The following is a 15,428-nucleotide window of genomic DNA, read 5'->3' as shown; positions in this document are numbered from 1 at the left end:
CTTAAGCTAAGCAGAGAGCATTTGATTAATTTTAAGGCAATGCAGCTACAAACTATACCATAAAATAAATATTGCAGAATAATTTTTACTTCACTTGGCATACTTTTTTAAATTCACATTTGAAAGGAAGAAACAGCAAAACATAATGCAGATCTTTTCAGTAAATAGCTTCAGCCAATTAAAATAGATAACAGGTTTCAGAATTATTTGTCTTGGGTCTTCTCATTCATCATGTTTTGCTCTTCCGTATTCCTCCATTTCAATCAAACTTCTCTGGGAAACCCAAACATGTACTTACAGAAAACAGAAACCCATACACATACACAAACACATAAAGTGCTGTTACAGAATTTTCAAAGACATTATTCCTCCCTTTCAAGGTTACCTTATAGTTTGTGGATGCCAATGGTTATCAGAATATATAACTAAAGTCATGGGCCAACATACTGAACGCATGAAACAAAACTGACACCATGGTCACATGTGAATAGTATCAGTGAGTATGCCTAAATAGATTTTTTGCAATTATTTTTATAATTGCAATGATCAGAACACATCCAAAACTTATAGCCTAACATTGTTACCTGCTATATTTAGCAACAATCTTTGCAGAAACATCTATAACATGAATTGCACATGAAATGTAGATCTTGAAACATTTGCTGTACCAGAACTTGACTGGTGATCAGATGGCAGATGGCAAACTGATGTGAAATGATGTGGATCAGATAGAATAGGAAAGAGAATGAGCTGAATGCAAGAGACACAAGAAAGAGATTGATTATTAAATATTAGAGAAGGCATCTATCACCGACACAGAGCATGATAATAATGAAATAAAATAAAATGCAGGCATTGTTACAATCGTCTTGGTTGTCAATCCCTCCTTCAAAAATGAAAAACAAAAACAAAAACCTCACCATTCGATCACATCGCTAATAACGTGTGGCACTGTTTCCTCCATTATCCTTTTCCCTTTTAAGAATAAAATTGGCTCCACTAATTACAATAACTGTTTTCCAAAGAGGCAGGCTTCAGATGGCACCTGGCTCTGAGCACACTATAATTTATCCTGCATGGAGCTTTTCCAGAGGCCATCAATTCCTTAATGTGCACTGCAAAAGTTTTCTGTTTTTAAACTCCTGAGACGTAAGCTTGTTCCACACCACGTTTTCTTTGCTTTATTTCTATTTCCCAGGAAAACAGAACTGAAGACCCAGGACATATTGGGCAGGACGACCTTTTATTGTTACAGAAAGGGATGTGTGTTCTAATGATGCCATCAGCAACCTCTCAAGTGACTGAAATAAACATTTTGTACGGGAACAGATCTCCACCATTATTTAAAAATGGTCTCTAGGTGGCAGTGACAATATTACTCTATATTCCTTTCATTTCTACCAAAGCAAAACCTTGAAAAGTACATAAAATTGGGCCACCCACTCATTGCCCCACCTGTGATCAATTTTCTGTCAATCACCAGGTACAGAAAGCTTTGGCTTAATTATTGATTCCTGGCTGCTCCTAACGCTGGGGAGTACAAGGTGTTCCAAAGCCAGGCAATTCTCGGCAAATGCTTTCTAGAATCTGGCAGATACAAAAAGGCCAGAGTCCTACTGCTGAACACCTTGTGCTGCAGATCCCAGGGTGCCTCCCACAGCTCTGCGGAATGTTAATGGGTCTCTGAAGAACCCTGCTAATCTATAAATAAAGGAACACAGGAATCCTCAGTAGACCCATTTTGTTAAGTAATGAAAATGAAACATGGTAGTGAACAGCCATGCTATTATCTTCAAAAGCTGGGAGTCATGTACACCAAGGACCCAAAGCACACAAGGTGACATCATTCACATTTAACATCCTACGTGGGGGGCTGATTTAAGCATTGTACCAAAACAACTGCTTTTCCTCCACATGTGATTATCTGAAAGCTTATTTCAGCTGAACTGTTCCATTTCAACCACTCACGGGAAGAGCCACATAATTTTTTTCTTTAAAAAGGCTCTAATGATTCAAACAAGGAAAAACATAAAACTGCTGTTTGATGAAATACAGGATGAAGGTATTTTCTAGGATGGTAACAGTTATTCGGAAAAGGGAACCTAAAAAAGTTCATGGAAAATGGAATAAACTTGTCTGGGTACAAAAAATTTTTTGAAATTCATGCACAGTGTTTTCATAATATGCATTTCCCATGAAATTTTTGATGATCCCTCAATACACATGGAGTTCAAAATTTTTTTACACCCAAATAAACTTATCTTTTAATGCCATTTTTCACAAGTTTCTTGAAGTAACCTTGTATGTATGAAGCATTGTGTTAAAGAAGTCTCGGGGCAGGAGTCATGGCAGAACAGGTCAAGCCAACACTTAGAATGCAGACATCCCAATCAGAGTGCCTGGTTTGAGTTGTAGCTACTCCGCTTCCCATCTAGCTTCTGGCTAATATATCCTGACAGACAGCAGGTGACGGCTCAAGCACTCAAGTATTTGAGTCCTTATCATACATGTGGGAGATTCAGATGGAGTTCCAGGCTCCAAGCTTCAGCCTGGCATATTGAGGGCACTTGAGGAATAAACCAGTGAATGCTAGATTTCTCTCTCTCTCTCTCTCTCTCTCTCTCTCTCTCTCTCTTTCTTTCTCTCTCTCCCTCTCCCTCTCTCAAATAAAAATAAGTACTTTCTTAAAAAATGAAGAAGTCTTAAAAATGTAATTTTATTCATCCAACTTTTTTTTTTTTTGCACAGTTTTTATTTATATGAAAGTCAAAGTTACAGAGAGAGAGGGAGAGACAAAATCTTCCATCCACTGGTTTACTCTGGAAATGGCCTCAGCAGCCAGGGCTAGGCCAGGAGCCAGGAGCTTCTTCCAGGTCTCCCACATGGGTAGCAGGGTCCCAAGTACTTGAGCCATCCTCTGCCGCTTTCCCCAGGCAATTAGCAGGAAGCTGGATCAGAAGTGGAGCTACCAGGACACAGACTAGTGCCCATAAAGGATGTCAGTGGCGCAGGCAGTGGCTTTACCTGCTACACCACAATGCCAGTCCCACCCAACTTCTTCTAGGACAAAATTATGGCAGAAAAGGTTTCTACTTTCCCTGCTGTAGCCCCAAGGAAAATCAGTTCACTCCCCTAAGAATATAATCTAGAGTCTTCTGAATATATGGACCATCCTTCATAAAGAATGTCCCAGGTTCTGAGAGTTCTTGTGACTATCCACCTGCCACAGTGGGAAACACCCAGGTTTGGAGCAGCCAGACTTGGAGTAGGTCTCTGTATACGGTGATGTGAGCTGCTGCAATTTACTAAGGCTTTTTGAGCTTTTTTTTTCCCCCATCTGTGAGACGGGGAAACCACTGTCCCTCATACATGATGTGACTAAAAAATAAGCAGTCCTATTAAAAAGCCATTAGTAACTAATTATTATGCTATTAATCATGTAAAGTATCCTTGCACTATTATGCTATTAATTGTGTAAAAATAAAAACATGCGCACAAGAAAAGCTCTCTTTCTTCCTTCCCCCTTCCTCCTACCTAAGGCCACTCCCTTGGCCGGCCCCTTCAGGGGGACAAAAGGAAACCAGGTTCACTTTGAAAAGGATCAAGATGTTTGGTTAGTTTAGGGCTATGACAAGATTAATTTTGTGTTCACAGGATGAGGAACTATCCCATCATGGAAATCAAAGTGAAACTCATTTCAGTTTTTCCTGCTTTAAAGACAGTGCAGTACAACAGTTACTGATCATAGAGCAGGTCACAGGAGAATACCTGTGGCATCATTAAATGCAGGTCTCTGTGTGTGTATAGCAAGAAGAATGCAAGGACAAATAGCAAAATGCTTACAGTGGTTAATTTTGGGTTTGGTGAGTAGGGGTGGCCTTAATGTGTTTTATCTAGATTTTCTGAAATGTGTGCAGTGAGCATATAACATGTTCGTTGTAAATTTATTGCATGCACACACTGAAAAGGTGCTACTTGGAAAGCCCCTCTCCTCCTTCATGTGGCGCAGTTCCTTACATTATGTTTATTATTCAAAGGATTCTAAAGCTGATCTGAAAAGAAACGAAGTGCTTTCTTAGCACCTCCCTCTGCCATCTGACTCTGGTCTCCACATGTGCCTGGGAAGATTTCTCTACCCCACGTTGCTCTTCTCAGGAGACAAACTAAAGCAGCTCCATACCTTGCAAATCAGCTCCAGAGTGTCCCGTGCAGTGTCTCCCGGCCGGACCACTGTCAGGGCTGGCTGGTTATTGGGCAGACAGAACCAGGATGGAGAGAAATACTCGTGGACCCAAATGTCGCAGTCAGGATTGTGCTGGTGGACACTAGGTAAGACCACTTCTTTCTCCCTCTAAAAGAAGAAACAAAGTTAGCGGAGCAGCGGATCTCTGAAGATCTCAGACCCTTAGATTGGGCATAGGGATTATCTGTTCTCAGGGCAGAACCAATGGCTACAGTGGGAGGTACAAGAGACCCTTGGAGAGAAAAGGCAGCTGTTCAGAAAGGATTTTTGTGGCCACAGAGATTTCTGACCTCAGAAAAGAACTTCACACCTGGCCCACACAGCATCATAGGTTGGCATGACATGAATTAAGTGGGTATTGAAGTTTGAAAGAAAGCAAGAAATCAGGTCATCCATTCAACACTACTGCTACTATTTCTTCCACAGACCCACAAAAACTCTTTTTTTTTAAAAGATTTATTTAATTACTTGAAAGGCAGAGTGATAAAGAGGGGGATATGCACACAGAGACAGAGGAGAGAGAGAGAGAGAAAGAGACTCTTCCATATGCTGGTTCATCCTCCAAAAGGCTGCAACCAAGAGGCAAAAATTCCTTCCAGGTCTCCCACACGGGTGGCAGAGGCCCAGGCATTTGGGCCATCTTCTGTTGTCTTCCCAAACTCATTAGTAGGAAGCTGGATTAGCAGTGAAGTAGCCAGCACTGGAGCCAGCACTCCAATATAGGACGGCAGTATCGTGAGCGGAAGCTTGACCTGCTGCACCACAAGGTCAGCCTCCCACTTCAACCTTCAAGCAGAAAATTCTAACAGCAAGAGTACAGGCCTGTGAAATTTAGGCTTCAAAGCGACAATGAGGTTCCAAGGAGAAATTTTTTTCAAGACAATGTGCCAGCACCATCTATTTATAGGTAGTATCATTTCTGGGCTCTCCTTGAACCTCATGTCTGGGAGATAGACAACTCGACTTTCCAGATGAAGTCCCAGGAGCTTCAAGGATGCGCCACACAGCACGAGGGGGCAGAAACCAGCCTCCTTGATAACCACCATCATCCTGTCCATCTACTGTGCCTGGAGATGGGGAAGCAGTATGCAGTCTGTAAATGTGGGAGAACACCAAAGGCTTTGTTTGTTCACCGGGTTAAATCTATGCAGGCTAAACAGCTGAAGCAGAAAACACTCACAGACTGATGAAAGGTTAGGAGCCCAGTGAAAGACATGAGAAAAGATTGATGTGGACCTCAGCAATTCAGCTACAATGCTCAGGGTGTGTTTAGTAATATGCCTGGATTATTGCTGTATACAGGCCATTGCTTGAAAATATATATCTATAGATTTCCAAGAACAAACTATAGCAAATTATAATAAGAATCAAATTTCCAAGTGAAGACTGGGAGGTGGCACCATAACAACATCCATACATTAAGAAAACGAGATCTGGGCCAGCTGTGCCATATATCAGAGAGCCAATTAGAGTACCAGCTGCTCTGCTTCCAATCCAGCTCCCTGCTGATGTTCCTGGATAAGTAGCTGAAGATGACCCAAGTATGGTGGGCCTCTGCTACCCACGTGAAAAACTCCGATATAGTTCTTGGCTTCAGCCTGGATCAGCTCCAGCCATTGCAGCCATCTGGAGAGTGAACCAGCAGATGGAAGATCTTTCTCTGTGTGTGTGTGTGTGTGTGTGTGACTCTGCCTTTCAAATAAACAAATTCTTTGAAAAAATGGGAGGGGAAATCCACAAGTGGGGGAAACGTTTTAGTAAAGAATACCAAGTTAACCCAAGTGCAGAAGATACTTTCAGCCCTGCTTTGAACAGTGTTGCTCTCCGAGCTGGACCCTGGGGAAAGAATTGTCAGAAAGTAGTCAACGCATCTGCATCTCATTAACTATAACTGGAATCTTCCTATGGAGTTCCCAGGCACCACATTAAGTAAGTGCCACTTTGCACAGAATACACCCAAGTTTTGCATCTAAACTGCTCTTTGAGAACATAGCATTGTAGCCAGAAGGTGAGATAAGGAGGTATCTTGGAAAAATGGAAAACCAAAAAAGTTATATAGAAATCCAATGGAAAAATGTTTGTAGATTCTGTAAGCTAGAGAGGATATATCAACATTAAAAATGTGGTAATAAGGGTATGTAAGATGAATTAGTCAAGGCCAGAAATAACCAAGTCATCATCAAAAATAATACTCGGACTGCATATAGGTACACCAATATACTATCATCAGAGAGAGAAGCGCAAAGACAATGTTGTGGTTGGCATTTCCAACATCAGCTGCCTTTGTATCCAAGATGACATAATTCATGAGTAGTCTGAGTATGAAAGAGAGAAAAGGCCTTCCCACAGCCACACATCTCTCTTCCCCTACAGCAGATGGAACTTCCCACTGCACTCTGGTTTCTGAGGCTCAGCTCAGCCTAAAACATGGGGCTGAATCACTGTTGACAGACACTGCTGGGCTGCAAGGTGATGAACTCCATCCTATTGACTCTGAGTCTGAGGACCACAGGATCACACCATGGTCATATTATCAGCACCAGAACACTCACAACTAAAAGCTGCTGGTATCACTAGCAGGGTCTTAGAATGCTCATTCATTTACAGGCTAAAAACAGTGGCCAAGAAAAAAAAAATCAGTATCTTTATGGACTTTTGAGCAGAGAAATTTGAAAGTTCTATTAAATCCAAGCATGAGATTGAACAAAGTCTGTGAATCCTTAATTGAATACTTCACTTGGGAGTCAAGCTAAATGCATTTAAAAAAAAAAACAAAAAAACTAAGCATACCATAGAATAGTTCTCTGAAATTAATAGGAGCAAAATAGCATGTGTGGGCAGAGAGGGAGGGCAAGAAGTCACCTCTCAGAAACAGAAACTGTACATTAAAAAAGAACTGGCAATGGCAGAAAACATGTAGCTATTCAGAATACAAATTTTCTATTCTAGTTGGAAACTTAAATATCAAGCGATATGTGTGTGAAATGTTACATCAGCAGGAAAATGTTATTATTATCACAAAGTTTGAAATATAAAATGATTGTCCATCTCTTCTTGGTCTGTTACATAATTTTTAAACACTGATAGATTCAGTTTTTCATACTGAATCTACTTAACTTTTGTATCCCAAGAAACCAATGCGCTGTACATATGTCAATGCATTGTGGCACTTTTAGAATGGGAACACGTGTTTATTTTTACCTTGCCATCTGGAACAGTGTCATCAAATATTCCCTCTAAAGATTTCTTTACAGCATCAGTTCCCTCTCCAAACACCTGCATACACAAAAGTATCATCTTAAAAGGAAATCTGGGCAACAGAGCAAATGAAACATGGGATGGGGAATGGAAAGTAGGCATGGCCATTAGGAAACATCACAGACATTTTCAGACATTGCTACATCAAATTCCAAAGCAGATCAAGTAATTCATGGAAGTAGACCATTAAAAACATCCCTCCATCTAGGTGACTTCCTATATACTTGACAATCCAAATAAATAAATAAATAAAATAAAAAGTTTGCTTTTTGTTCTGGATAATTCATCTAAACTTAAACATAATAAACTTGTACAAGAAATGAACTAGATTCATTCACAATGAAGAATTTCGGCTACAGTCTCATAGACCTGATGAGATATTTATAAATAATAATCACTTTGCATTACTTTCTGGAGTAGAATTTGAAAAGATATTAGTAGAATTTTTAATCACAACATGGCAGAAGGTTTTGATTTTTTTTTAATTTAAAAATGGAATATTTCTCTTTTTTAAAATGTAATGAATTCTACTAACTAAAAAGATTGATGAAAATTGTATTAGGGTACCAATGCCACTAAGTAATCAATAACCAAACACATGGACATGAGAAACTTTATGTCATGTGGTGTCAAGATATTGTATACTATAAAGAAAAACCTTTTCTTGCAAAGCAAATGAAATAGAAACATATACTTTTTGTCCATTTCAAAGTGTCAAATAAATTTCATGAGCAAACTGCTACTGGAATATTTATGGCTATACAAGGTATTTTTAAAATTCTTGCTTTATGAAAGAACCACCAGAATAGTTTATAAGGCATGCATTGTCTTTTAATTTTGAAAACAAAGTTAGCCGGTGCCGCGGCTCACTAGGCTAATCCTCCGCCTTGCGGCGCCAGCACAGCGGGTTCTAGTCCCGGTCAGGGCACCAATCCTGTCCCGGTTGCCCTTCTTCCAGGCCAGCTCTCTGCTGTGGCCAGGGAGTGCAGTGGAGGATGGCCCAAGTGCTTGGGCCCTGCACCCCATGGGAGACCAGGAGAAGCACCTGGCTCCTGCCATCGGATCAGCGCGGTGCGCCGGCCGCAGCGCGCCTACCGCGGCGGCCATTGGAGGGTGAACCAACGGCAAAAGGAAGACCTTTCTCTCTGTCTCTCTCTCACTGTCCACTCTGCCTGTCAAAAAAAAAAAAAAGAAAAAAGAAAAAGAAAAAAAGAAAGAAAGAAAAGAAAGTTAAAACATTCCCTCAAGTTGATTTAAATTCAGTCATATAATTCAGTAGCAATGGGCTGTAACATAACCTGGTACAAATAAAACAGAAGGACATCGACAAAGGATTTTAACACAAAACCAAACTGTGAAGTCCTGATCTGTAATTAGAACAGGGGGCTGAGTCACCCCTAATGACAGAGGGTGCACAAAAAACACCACACTGCCTCCCAAAAGGAGAGAAATGCTGGTTGGTAAATGTCCTCCTCTTGCAGGTTTAATACAGAACCACAATGCCTCTTATGTGACTTCCCCCCCAACAGTTTCTTCCTCACATTTACATAATAGCAAGACCCATGGCTGCTACCTCCATGTCCTGCTCTCCCCAGAGATCACAGAACAAATCATATAATTGCTCAGTCTCCCACTCTCTTATTGGTTCATCTGGTCCCCTGCAGGTTCCATCAAGGATCGTGTTGGGCGGCAAAGGGGCTTAGTACATCAACTTTCAATAGCAATCTCTCTTTTAAATGTCATCTCTTAAGTAAACTAATGGCTGACTTGTCAGAGAAAATAAGAAGGGATCCCTCCATCAAGAGGGTCAATTGATATCTTCTCACTTTGCACAGGATACAGCGTGAATGGGTTCACATGGGCAATTCTAGTCATGACCTGCAAATGCTCAGTGCCTGACCTTTTAGCCACCATGGCCTATGAATAGGACATTTTTCTTCTTCTAAAAGCACTATAAATCCTCAGGTTCCATTAGCCACTAAAATCTAAACAAGCAGTTCTTACTTCTTCCAGCCAAAGCAGAAGGTTGACACTGACAATGGAGGGTGATATCTTGGAGGTAACACCAGCAGAGAGTGGCCCTCGCTAATACAGGACTCAAACCAATGGGCAGGAACATGTCCACACTCTACTATGGGGCTTCATGATGTACTGAGAACTCCTTCCAACCCTTGTACTTGAGCAGAAAGAGCCATGGCCATGAGTGGGCGCTTTCAGATTCCTGGCTCCATAGCCCTACAAGGATCTGCCTATTTGATGTCAACCCCCAAAGTCAAGGACAGAGACATGATCAGGTTTCCCTGGAGGCAGCCTTCGATCTGGCGCCAGAAGCTGCTTAAAGCAACTCTGGGCTCAGGTGCCCACTTGGCTTCATCGCCGAGCACTGCCTTTTGCTGAAGACTCGGGATGAATTGTGCACTTTCAGTAGGTTTATAATTAACCAGGGCTGGAAAGGGTGCAGGTGGGAAATGAGAGCTTGGTGATAGACCAATAGCAGAGTTCAGTGTTATGGATATACATTCTCTGTTAAGTGTCTAGAGCAACTAACTTCTTTGTGTCAACTAGTTGCCTCTGAATAAGTGTCAATAAAAGAACACACACACACACACACACACACCCCAAACCAACATGGTCATGGAAGCCAGGCATGCAGGTTTCCTTTGCATCTACTATGGAATCTACCTGATTGATGCTTGGGCGTCCCTGCTTCTTTTTGGAGGTAGTGTCCAGACCCCAAAGAGAAGAAAACCTGCTCCTTCGCTTGCTTGCAGATCTGGACATGGCCTGAGTACGTCGTCTCACTCCAGTTTCACCAGTGCGTGCTGCCACCTGATGACGGCAAACAATGAGCAGCAACATGAGAGATGTGTCAAGACCACCCACCTGTTCCTCAGGGTCCTCAGTGAGTCCCACCTTCAAAAAGCTCCTCCTCTATCACACCAGGCAACACTGATCCTACTGCTTGTGTTCCTTGTAGCAGGGCACAGGCTAGTGACTAAGTACTGGGCAATGGGATGTCAGTAGGAAAACCATGAGCATGTGCAACACCCAGGAGTCGTGGACTTCCTCAGAAGAGGGGCTTTCCATTATCTTCAGTTCTCCTCTGTCCTGAAGTCAGTAGGCACACATCGTGGTCCAGATGTCCAGACAAAAGCCCTTTGAGGGACAGCAGTACAAGAACACAGAAGGTCCCTGAAGATGTGAAGCCACCTTACCAGGTTTCAATAGCTTGCATGTCCTATGTTTAGGTCAACGTGAAATAAAACAAGGTTTTTTGTTTCTTGTTTTTTTAAAATTCAACATTGTTGAGATACTTTTAAAGTACTGGGTATTTAGAGAAATGTTTCAGGAGGAAACCCCAATTTCAATCTGTGATAATTGCACATAGAGAGTCTCTGGGAGCACTCCCTTGAGCCTTCCTAGGCAAAACATTCAGGCTTGACCTTTACCCCACAGGTGGTGAACAAAGTCTCAGGAGCCTGCACCAGGTCTCAACAGGCCACCCACGGGCTCTCCTTTCACAGCAGGGAGTAGCAGGCGGGACATCCCCACCCGTCAGACCTGAAATGAAACTCCCCTACTCGCTCTTTGTTGCTAGAGGTGAATGTCTTGGAACCTACTTGTCATAGATTCCCACACAGGCAACTCCCAACATGACAGATGCCAACTGGCAGCAGTGTAAGGGGTGAAACGCTATTGGCCAACACAGGAGGCCTCTCCTGGAGTGCACACACTGGCCTGCATGCAAGCCTCTCTGGGTTTTCAGTGTTGACAGTATAAACACCATGGAAGCCCCCTGAGTAGACTGGCAGGGACCCCCATGTACACTGAAAACAGGAATCAAAACACTTTCTCAGAAAGGGCACTAGGGGGAAGTTTTTTGGTCCCAGAAGAAAATAGGAAGAAGAGAGAGCAGAGAGGTCTGGCATTTTCTTGGCTTAGCACATAAAAAACCCAGCTCAGGATACAGAACATTTTGGTAGCCAAGCCACTGGTGGGAATTTTTACAAGAAAGATCTTAATCTATGGGTTATACTTGAGGTGTTAAGGGGAACAAACATAAAATAAAAGGCAGCATTAAACATATAACATTTTACTCTATTTTCATAGCTTTCTAAGTTAAATAAAGGTTGTAAAAGGAATAAATTATCATGGGCTAACATATGTGTGCAGACATGACTATCTCAACTCTAAATAAATGTTGTTAAATTTTAAAACTCCAGAGGGGGAAAAAAAGTCTGCTTTGTTTCATGTTTACATATCTATTTCTAAATAAGCAAATCTGGTTGCAAATAGATACATATACAGGTACAGTACAGGCAGCCAGGTATAGCAGCCTTCTGAATCCACAGGTTCTGCAACCTCAAACAACTGCAGAGGAAAGGTACATACTGAGCATGCACAGACGTTTTATTTTCCTTGTCATTATTCCTTAAACAATACAGCAAAACAGTGAGCTACCTAGCATTTACACTGCAATTGCTACTACAAGTAACATAGAGAGGATTCGAAGTATATGGGAAGATGTGCACTGTTACTTGCAAAGATGTTGGTCCCTGCAGGGGGCCCTGGAGCCAATCCTGCAAGGACAGGGAGGAACCGTGGTGTGTATATAGATGGCCATTACCCGTTTACTTCCTAGACAGCACACCTCACTATCTGTACTAAGCTGATTTAACTGCTTCTTCTTCTTTTTTTTTAAGTATTTGTTTTCATTTTATTAGAAAGGCAGAGACAGAGAGAGAGAGCTCCCACTCATTGGTTCAGTTCCCAGATGCCCACAACAGTTAAGACTTGGCCAGACCAAAGGCAGGAGCCTGGAATTCAGTCTAGGCCTCTCACACGCGTGGCAGGGACTGGAGCACTTGAGCCATCACCTGCTGCCTCCCAGGGTGTGCAACAGCAGGAAGCTGGACTCGGGAGTGCAGCCTGGGTTTGGACTCAGGTGCTCTGCTGTGGGACACAAGTGTCCTAAGTGGCATCTTCACTGCTGTGCCAAACGCCTGCCCTTGCTTGCTTTTTCTTATCCACCTTTCCCACAGAATGAAAGGTTGAATAGGGCAGAGTATGTGTCACTCACTGCTCTAACCCTAATCACAAAGACAGTAACCAACATACACACAGCTGAGTGCCCACAACTCACACATATACATTGATGGAACAAATAAGTAAACACCAAAAAACACAGCAGTGATCCTATATAACACAGAAACAATAATTAAAAAGTAATGTTTTAGTTTAAAATTTTAGGAGAAAAAAAAAAGAGGTGGTGGAAATTAACACAATCACAGTTACCAATGAGTAATTAGTTCCTATATAACTATTCTCAACAGTTTGATGTGTTGTAAATTGTACGAGTACCCACTATGCCCACATCAATATTGACTCAAAATGAGCAAAGAGACATAGAAGAAAAAAAAAAAAAAAAAGCCAGCAGAAGAACTCGTGGCCAGAGCTCCAAGTTTCTCAATGATCTTTGCTCAGACAATGGCTCCCTTTGTGGCCGGAACCTGACTCCTCTATCGCTGTCCTCATCTGCGCAGACAAGGACAAGGATAACCCTCTCTTCCCAGAGGGCGGCCGGCCCTTCCTTAATTACAGCAAATCACTCAGCATGAAGAAGGCTCTCCTAGTGAATGGGGCTTCAGAGGGGCTCCTGGGGCTCCCCCCAGCCCTGTTCCCCTCACACCTCCTTCTCCTCTCCCTAACTGAAAAGAAGGGGAAAAAATGCCTAGACAAAGACAGAATTGAAGGATGTTTCAATCCCAAAGTGGTAGGGTTGGGGGAATGGGGGGGTGGAATCTCTGAGGTCAAATGACAAGGAGGGGAGAAGAAAAACAAATGCCCAATAAATCAGCCTGTAAAATCCCTTCCATGGGATGCACAGCAGTACAGAGCAACAGACAGCTACCCAATGGGGCCAGCTTAACTCATCCATTCCAAATGATGGCCCTCTTGGAAAAGGTGAGTGAGCGCAAGGCCATGCAAACACCCAGATGTGCATCACAGAAGCGGCCAGCCAAAAATGCATAAAGGCATAGAGTTGAACATAAAGAATGAAATCTTCTTCTCTAACATCAGTGGCCCAAAAAGCCCAAAAGAGCCAGGAACTGCCCCATTGCCATCATCAGCTGGCCAGAGTGTAATGGCCTGCCCACCACAAGGTGGGTGCACACCACACTGCAGATATGGAGAGAAACGATCACAAGGCCTGATGGGAGAGAATCACAGAGCTCATTCTTGTCCTCCAGCAGACGTCAGGGCCAATGGCTTTTTTTTTTTTTCCTTAAGATTTTATTATTTATTTACTTGAGAGGTAGAGTTACAGACAGTGAGAGGGAGAGATAGAGGAAAAGATCTTCCATCCATTGATTTACTCCCCAAATGGCTACAAGGCTGGAGCGGGGCCTTCCTCTGGGTCTCCCACAAGAGTGCAGGGGCCCAAGCACTTGGGCCATCTTCTACTGCTTTCTCAGGCCGTAGCAGAGAGCTGGGTCGGAAGAGGAGCAGCCAGGACTAGAACCATCGCCCATATGGAATGCCTGTGCTGCGGGAGGAAGATTAGCCTATTGTGCTACAGCGCTGCCCACCCCCCAACAAATGGCTTTGAAAAACAATGTGCATACATGTTTTGAGTAGAAAGTGAAACTACTTTCTCCAAAATCTATCAAGCCACAGAGAAAGAAGGGAGTTATTAAGATGCACAGGAGTTGGCACTGACAGTGATGGGCACCTCATGTATGTCAGGAGGGCCCAGAAATTTTATCTCAATTGTTTTGTATAGAACAGGCAAACTATGATTTAGCTAAGTTAGAAATTGGTGTCCAGGTCTCAAAGAAATAGATCTAGATAGAGCCACAAGCTGAAAACCATTTGCAAGATTTTATACATCACAGCACTTTGCCCTAGTACTGTGGGAAAAAAAAAAAAAAAAACCCGTACTTAATAGCTTACACAGAGAGGTGGTAGGCAGAGAAACCAAGAGTGGAGCTGTAATTAGCAGAACAAATTGGGATGCCAGTTTTAATAACTCCAGAAATTGGTTTAAGACTTCTTTAAAAATGTAAATCTACCCCTAATTATCTGAATGATGACGCTAATCTATTTATAAAGAATACAAACGCCTCGGCCTGAATTACAGCTCTGAATTCAATTGAAGGGTACAGCTGACACGGCAAGACAACAGTGGCACAGCTAAGGTTTTCCAAAGCCATTTCTGGAACCTGAGACTTTTTAATGCCACTGTGAATGTGCTAAGGTGCAGGACATTTTAAGTGGGTGGTGACTTGGATAGGCTAAAACCATGTTATTCATGCTGCAATTTTTGAGAAAAAAGGAGCCAAAAGTACATGAAGCTGTTTGCAATTTAGCAAGCACAAGAAATTACAGATTACAAACATACAACACAACATACAGTCTGCCGCTCTGGAGGTCAGATGAAAATTCCTTCCCCCATCAATATAGACTCCTATGTTCAACTGACCAGTTGGGGGATTTCTCCGCCTTCCTAACTTATCAGATATTTATTGTCCTCAAACAATGATAAAAAAAATAAAGGGAAGATCCTCAAAGAGATCTCTGATCAGTACCCCACATGTGAGAGAATGAGAAAACATTTATGTATGAGTCAGAGATCCCCACTCATCATCAGTACAAAGTTAAAATAAAAAATATGTATTTGGGTCCAAAACATAGCACAACCCAAAATATAACAAGGGCTATCAATACAAACCACCTGTGAACATCTCTGAAGATGGATTTCTTTGTACAATAGTTTAGACCCCGTCAAGACAGGCTTAGGTTCAAATGAGAATCTGTGCCCACAGAAAGGGAGGATATTCTAGAAATCCACATGCAGCAATCAGAAAACCAGTTAGAGAATCCTGTCAAGTCTTGTGCTGGATTTACAGTCAAGATGAATATTTTT

At 42.2% G+C, this 15,428-nt stretch overlaps 1 protein-coding gene across 5 annotated transcripts in view; it reads right to left on the bottom strand.

Annotated features, from left to right (window-relative positions):
- TIAM1 (TIAM Rac1 associated GEF 1) overlaps positions 1-15,428 on the bottom strand; it is a 454,781-nt gene that overhangs the window by 90,779 nt on the left and 348,574 nt on the right. For all 5 annotated transcript variants that reach the window (XM_062206186.1, XM_062206194.1, XM_062206213.1 and 2 more), the window contains 3 exons: positions 10,184-10,330; positions 7,445-7,519; positions 4,181-4,351 (listed from right to left, as the gene is read on the bottom strand). In XM_062206186.1, coding sequence (XP_062062170.1) covers positions 4,181-4,351; positions 7,445-7,519; positions 10,184-10,330 — 393 coding nt within the window. The remainder of the gene's footprint in view (positions 1-4,180; positions 4,352-7,444; positions 7,520-10,183; positions 10,331-15,428) is intronic.

This window comes from Lepus europaeus, chromosome 2, assembly GCF_033115175.1.
Source record: "Lepus europaeus isolate LE1 chromosome 2, mLepTim1.pri, whole genome shotgun sequence".
Lineage (NCBI taxonomy): Eukaryota > Metazoa > Chordata > Mammalia > Lagomorpha > Leporidae > Lepus > Lepus europaeus.
This window is presented reverse-complemented; position numbering and strand designations above follow the sequence as displayed.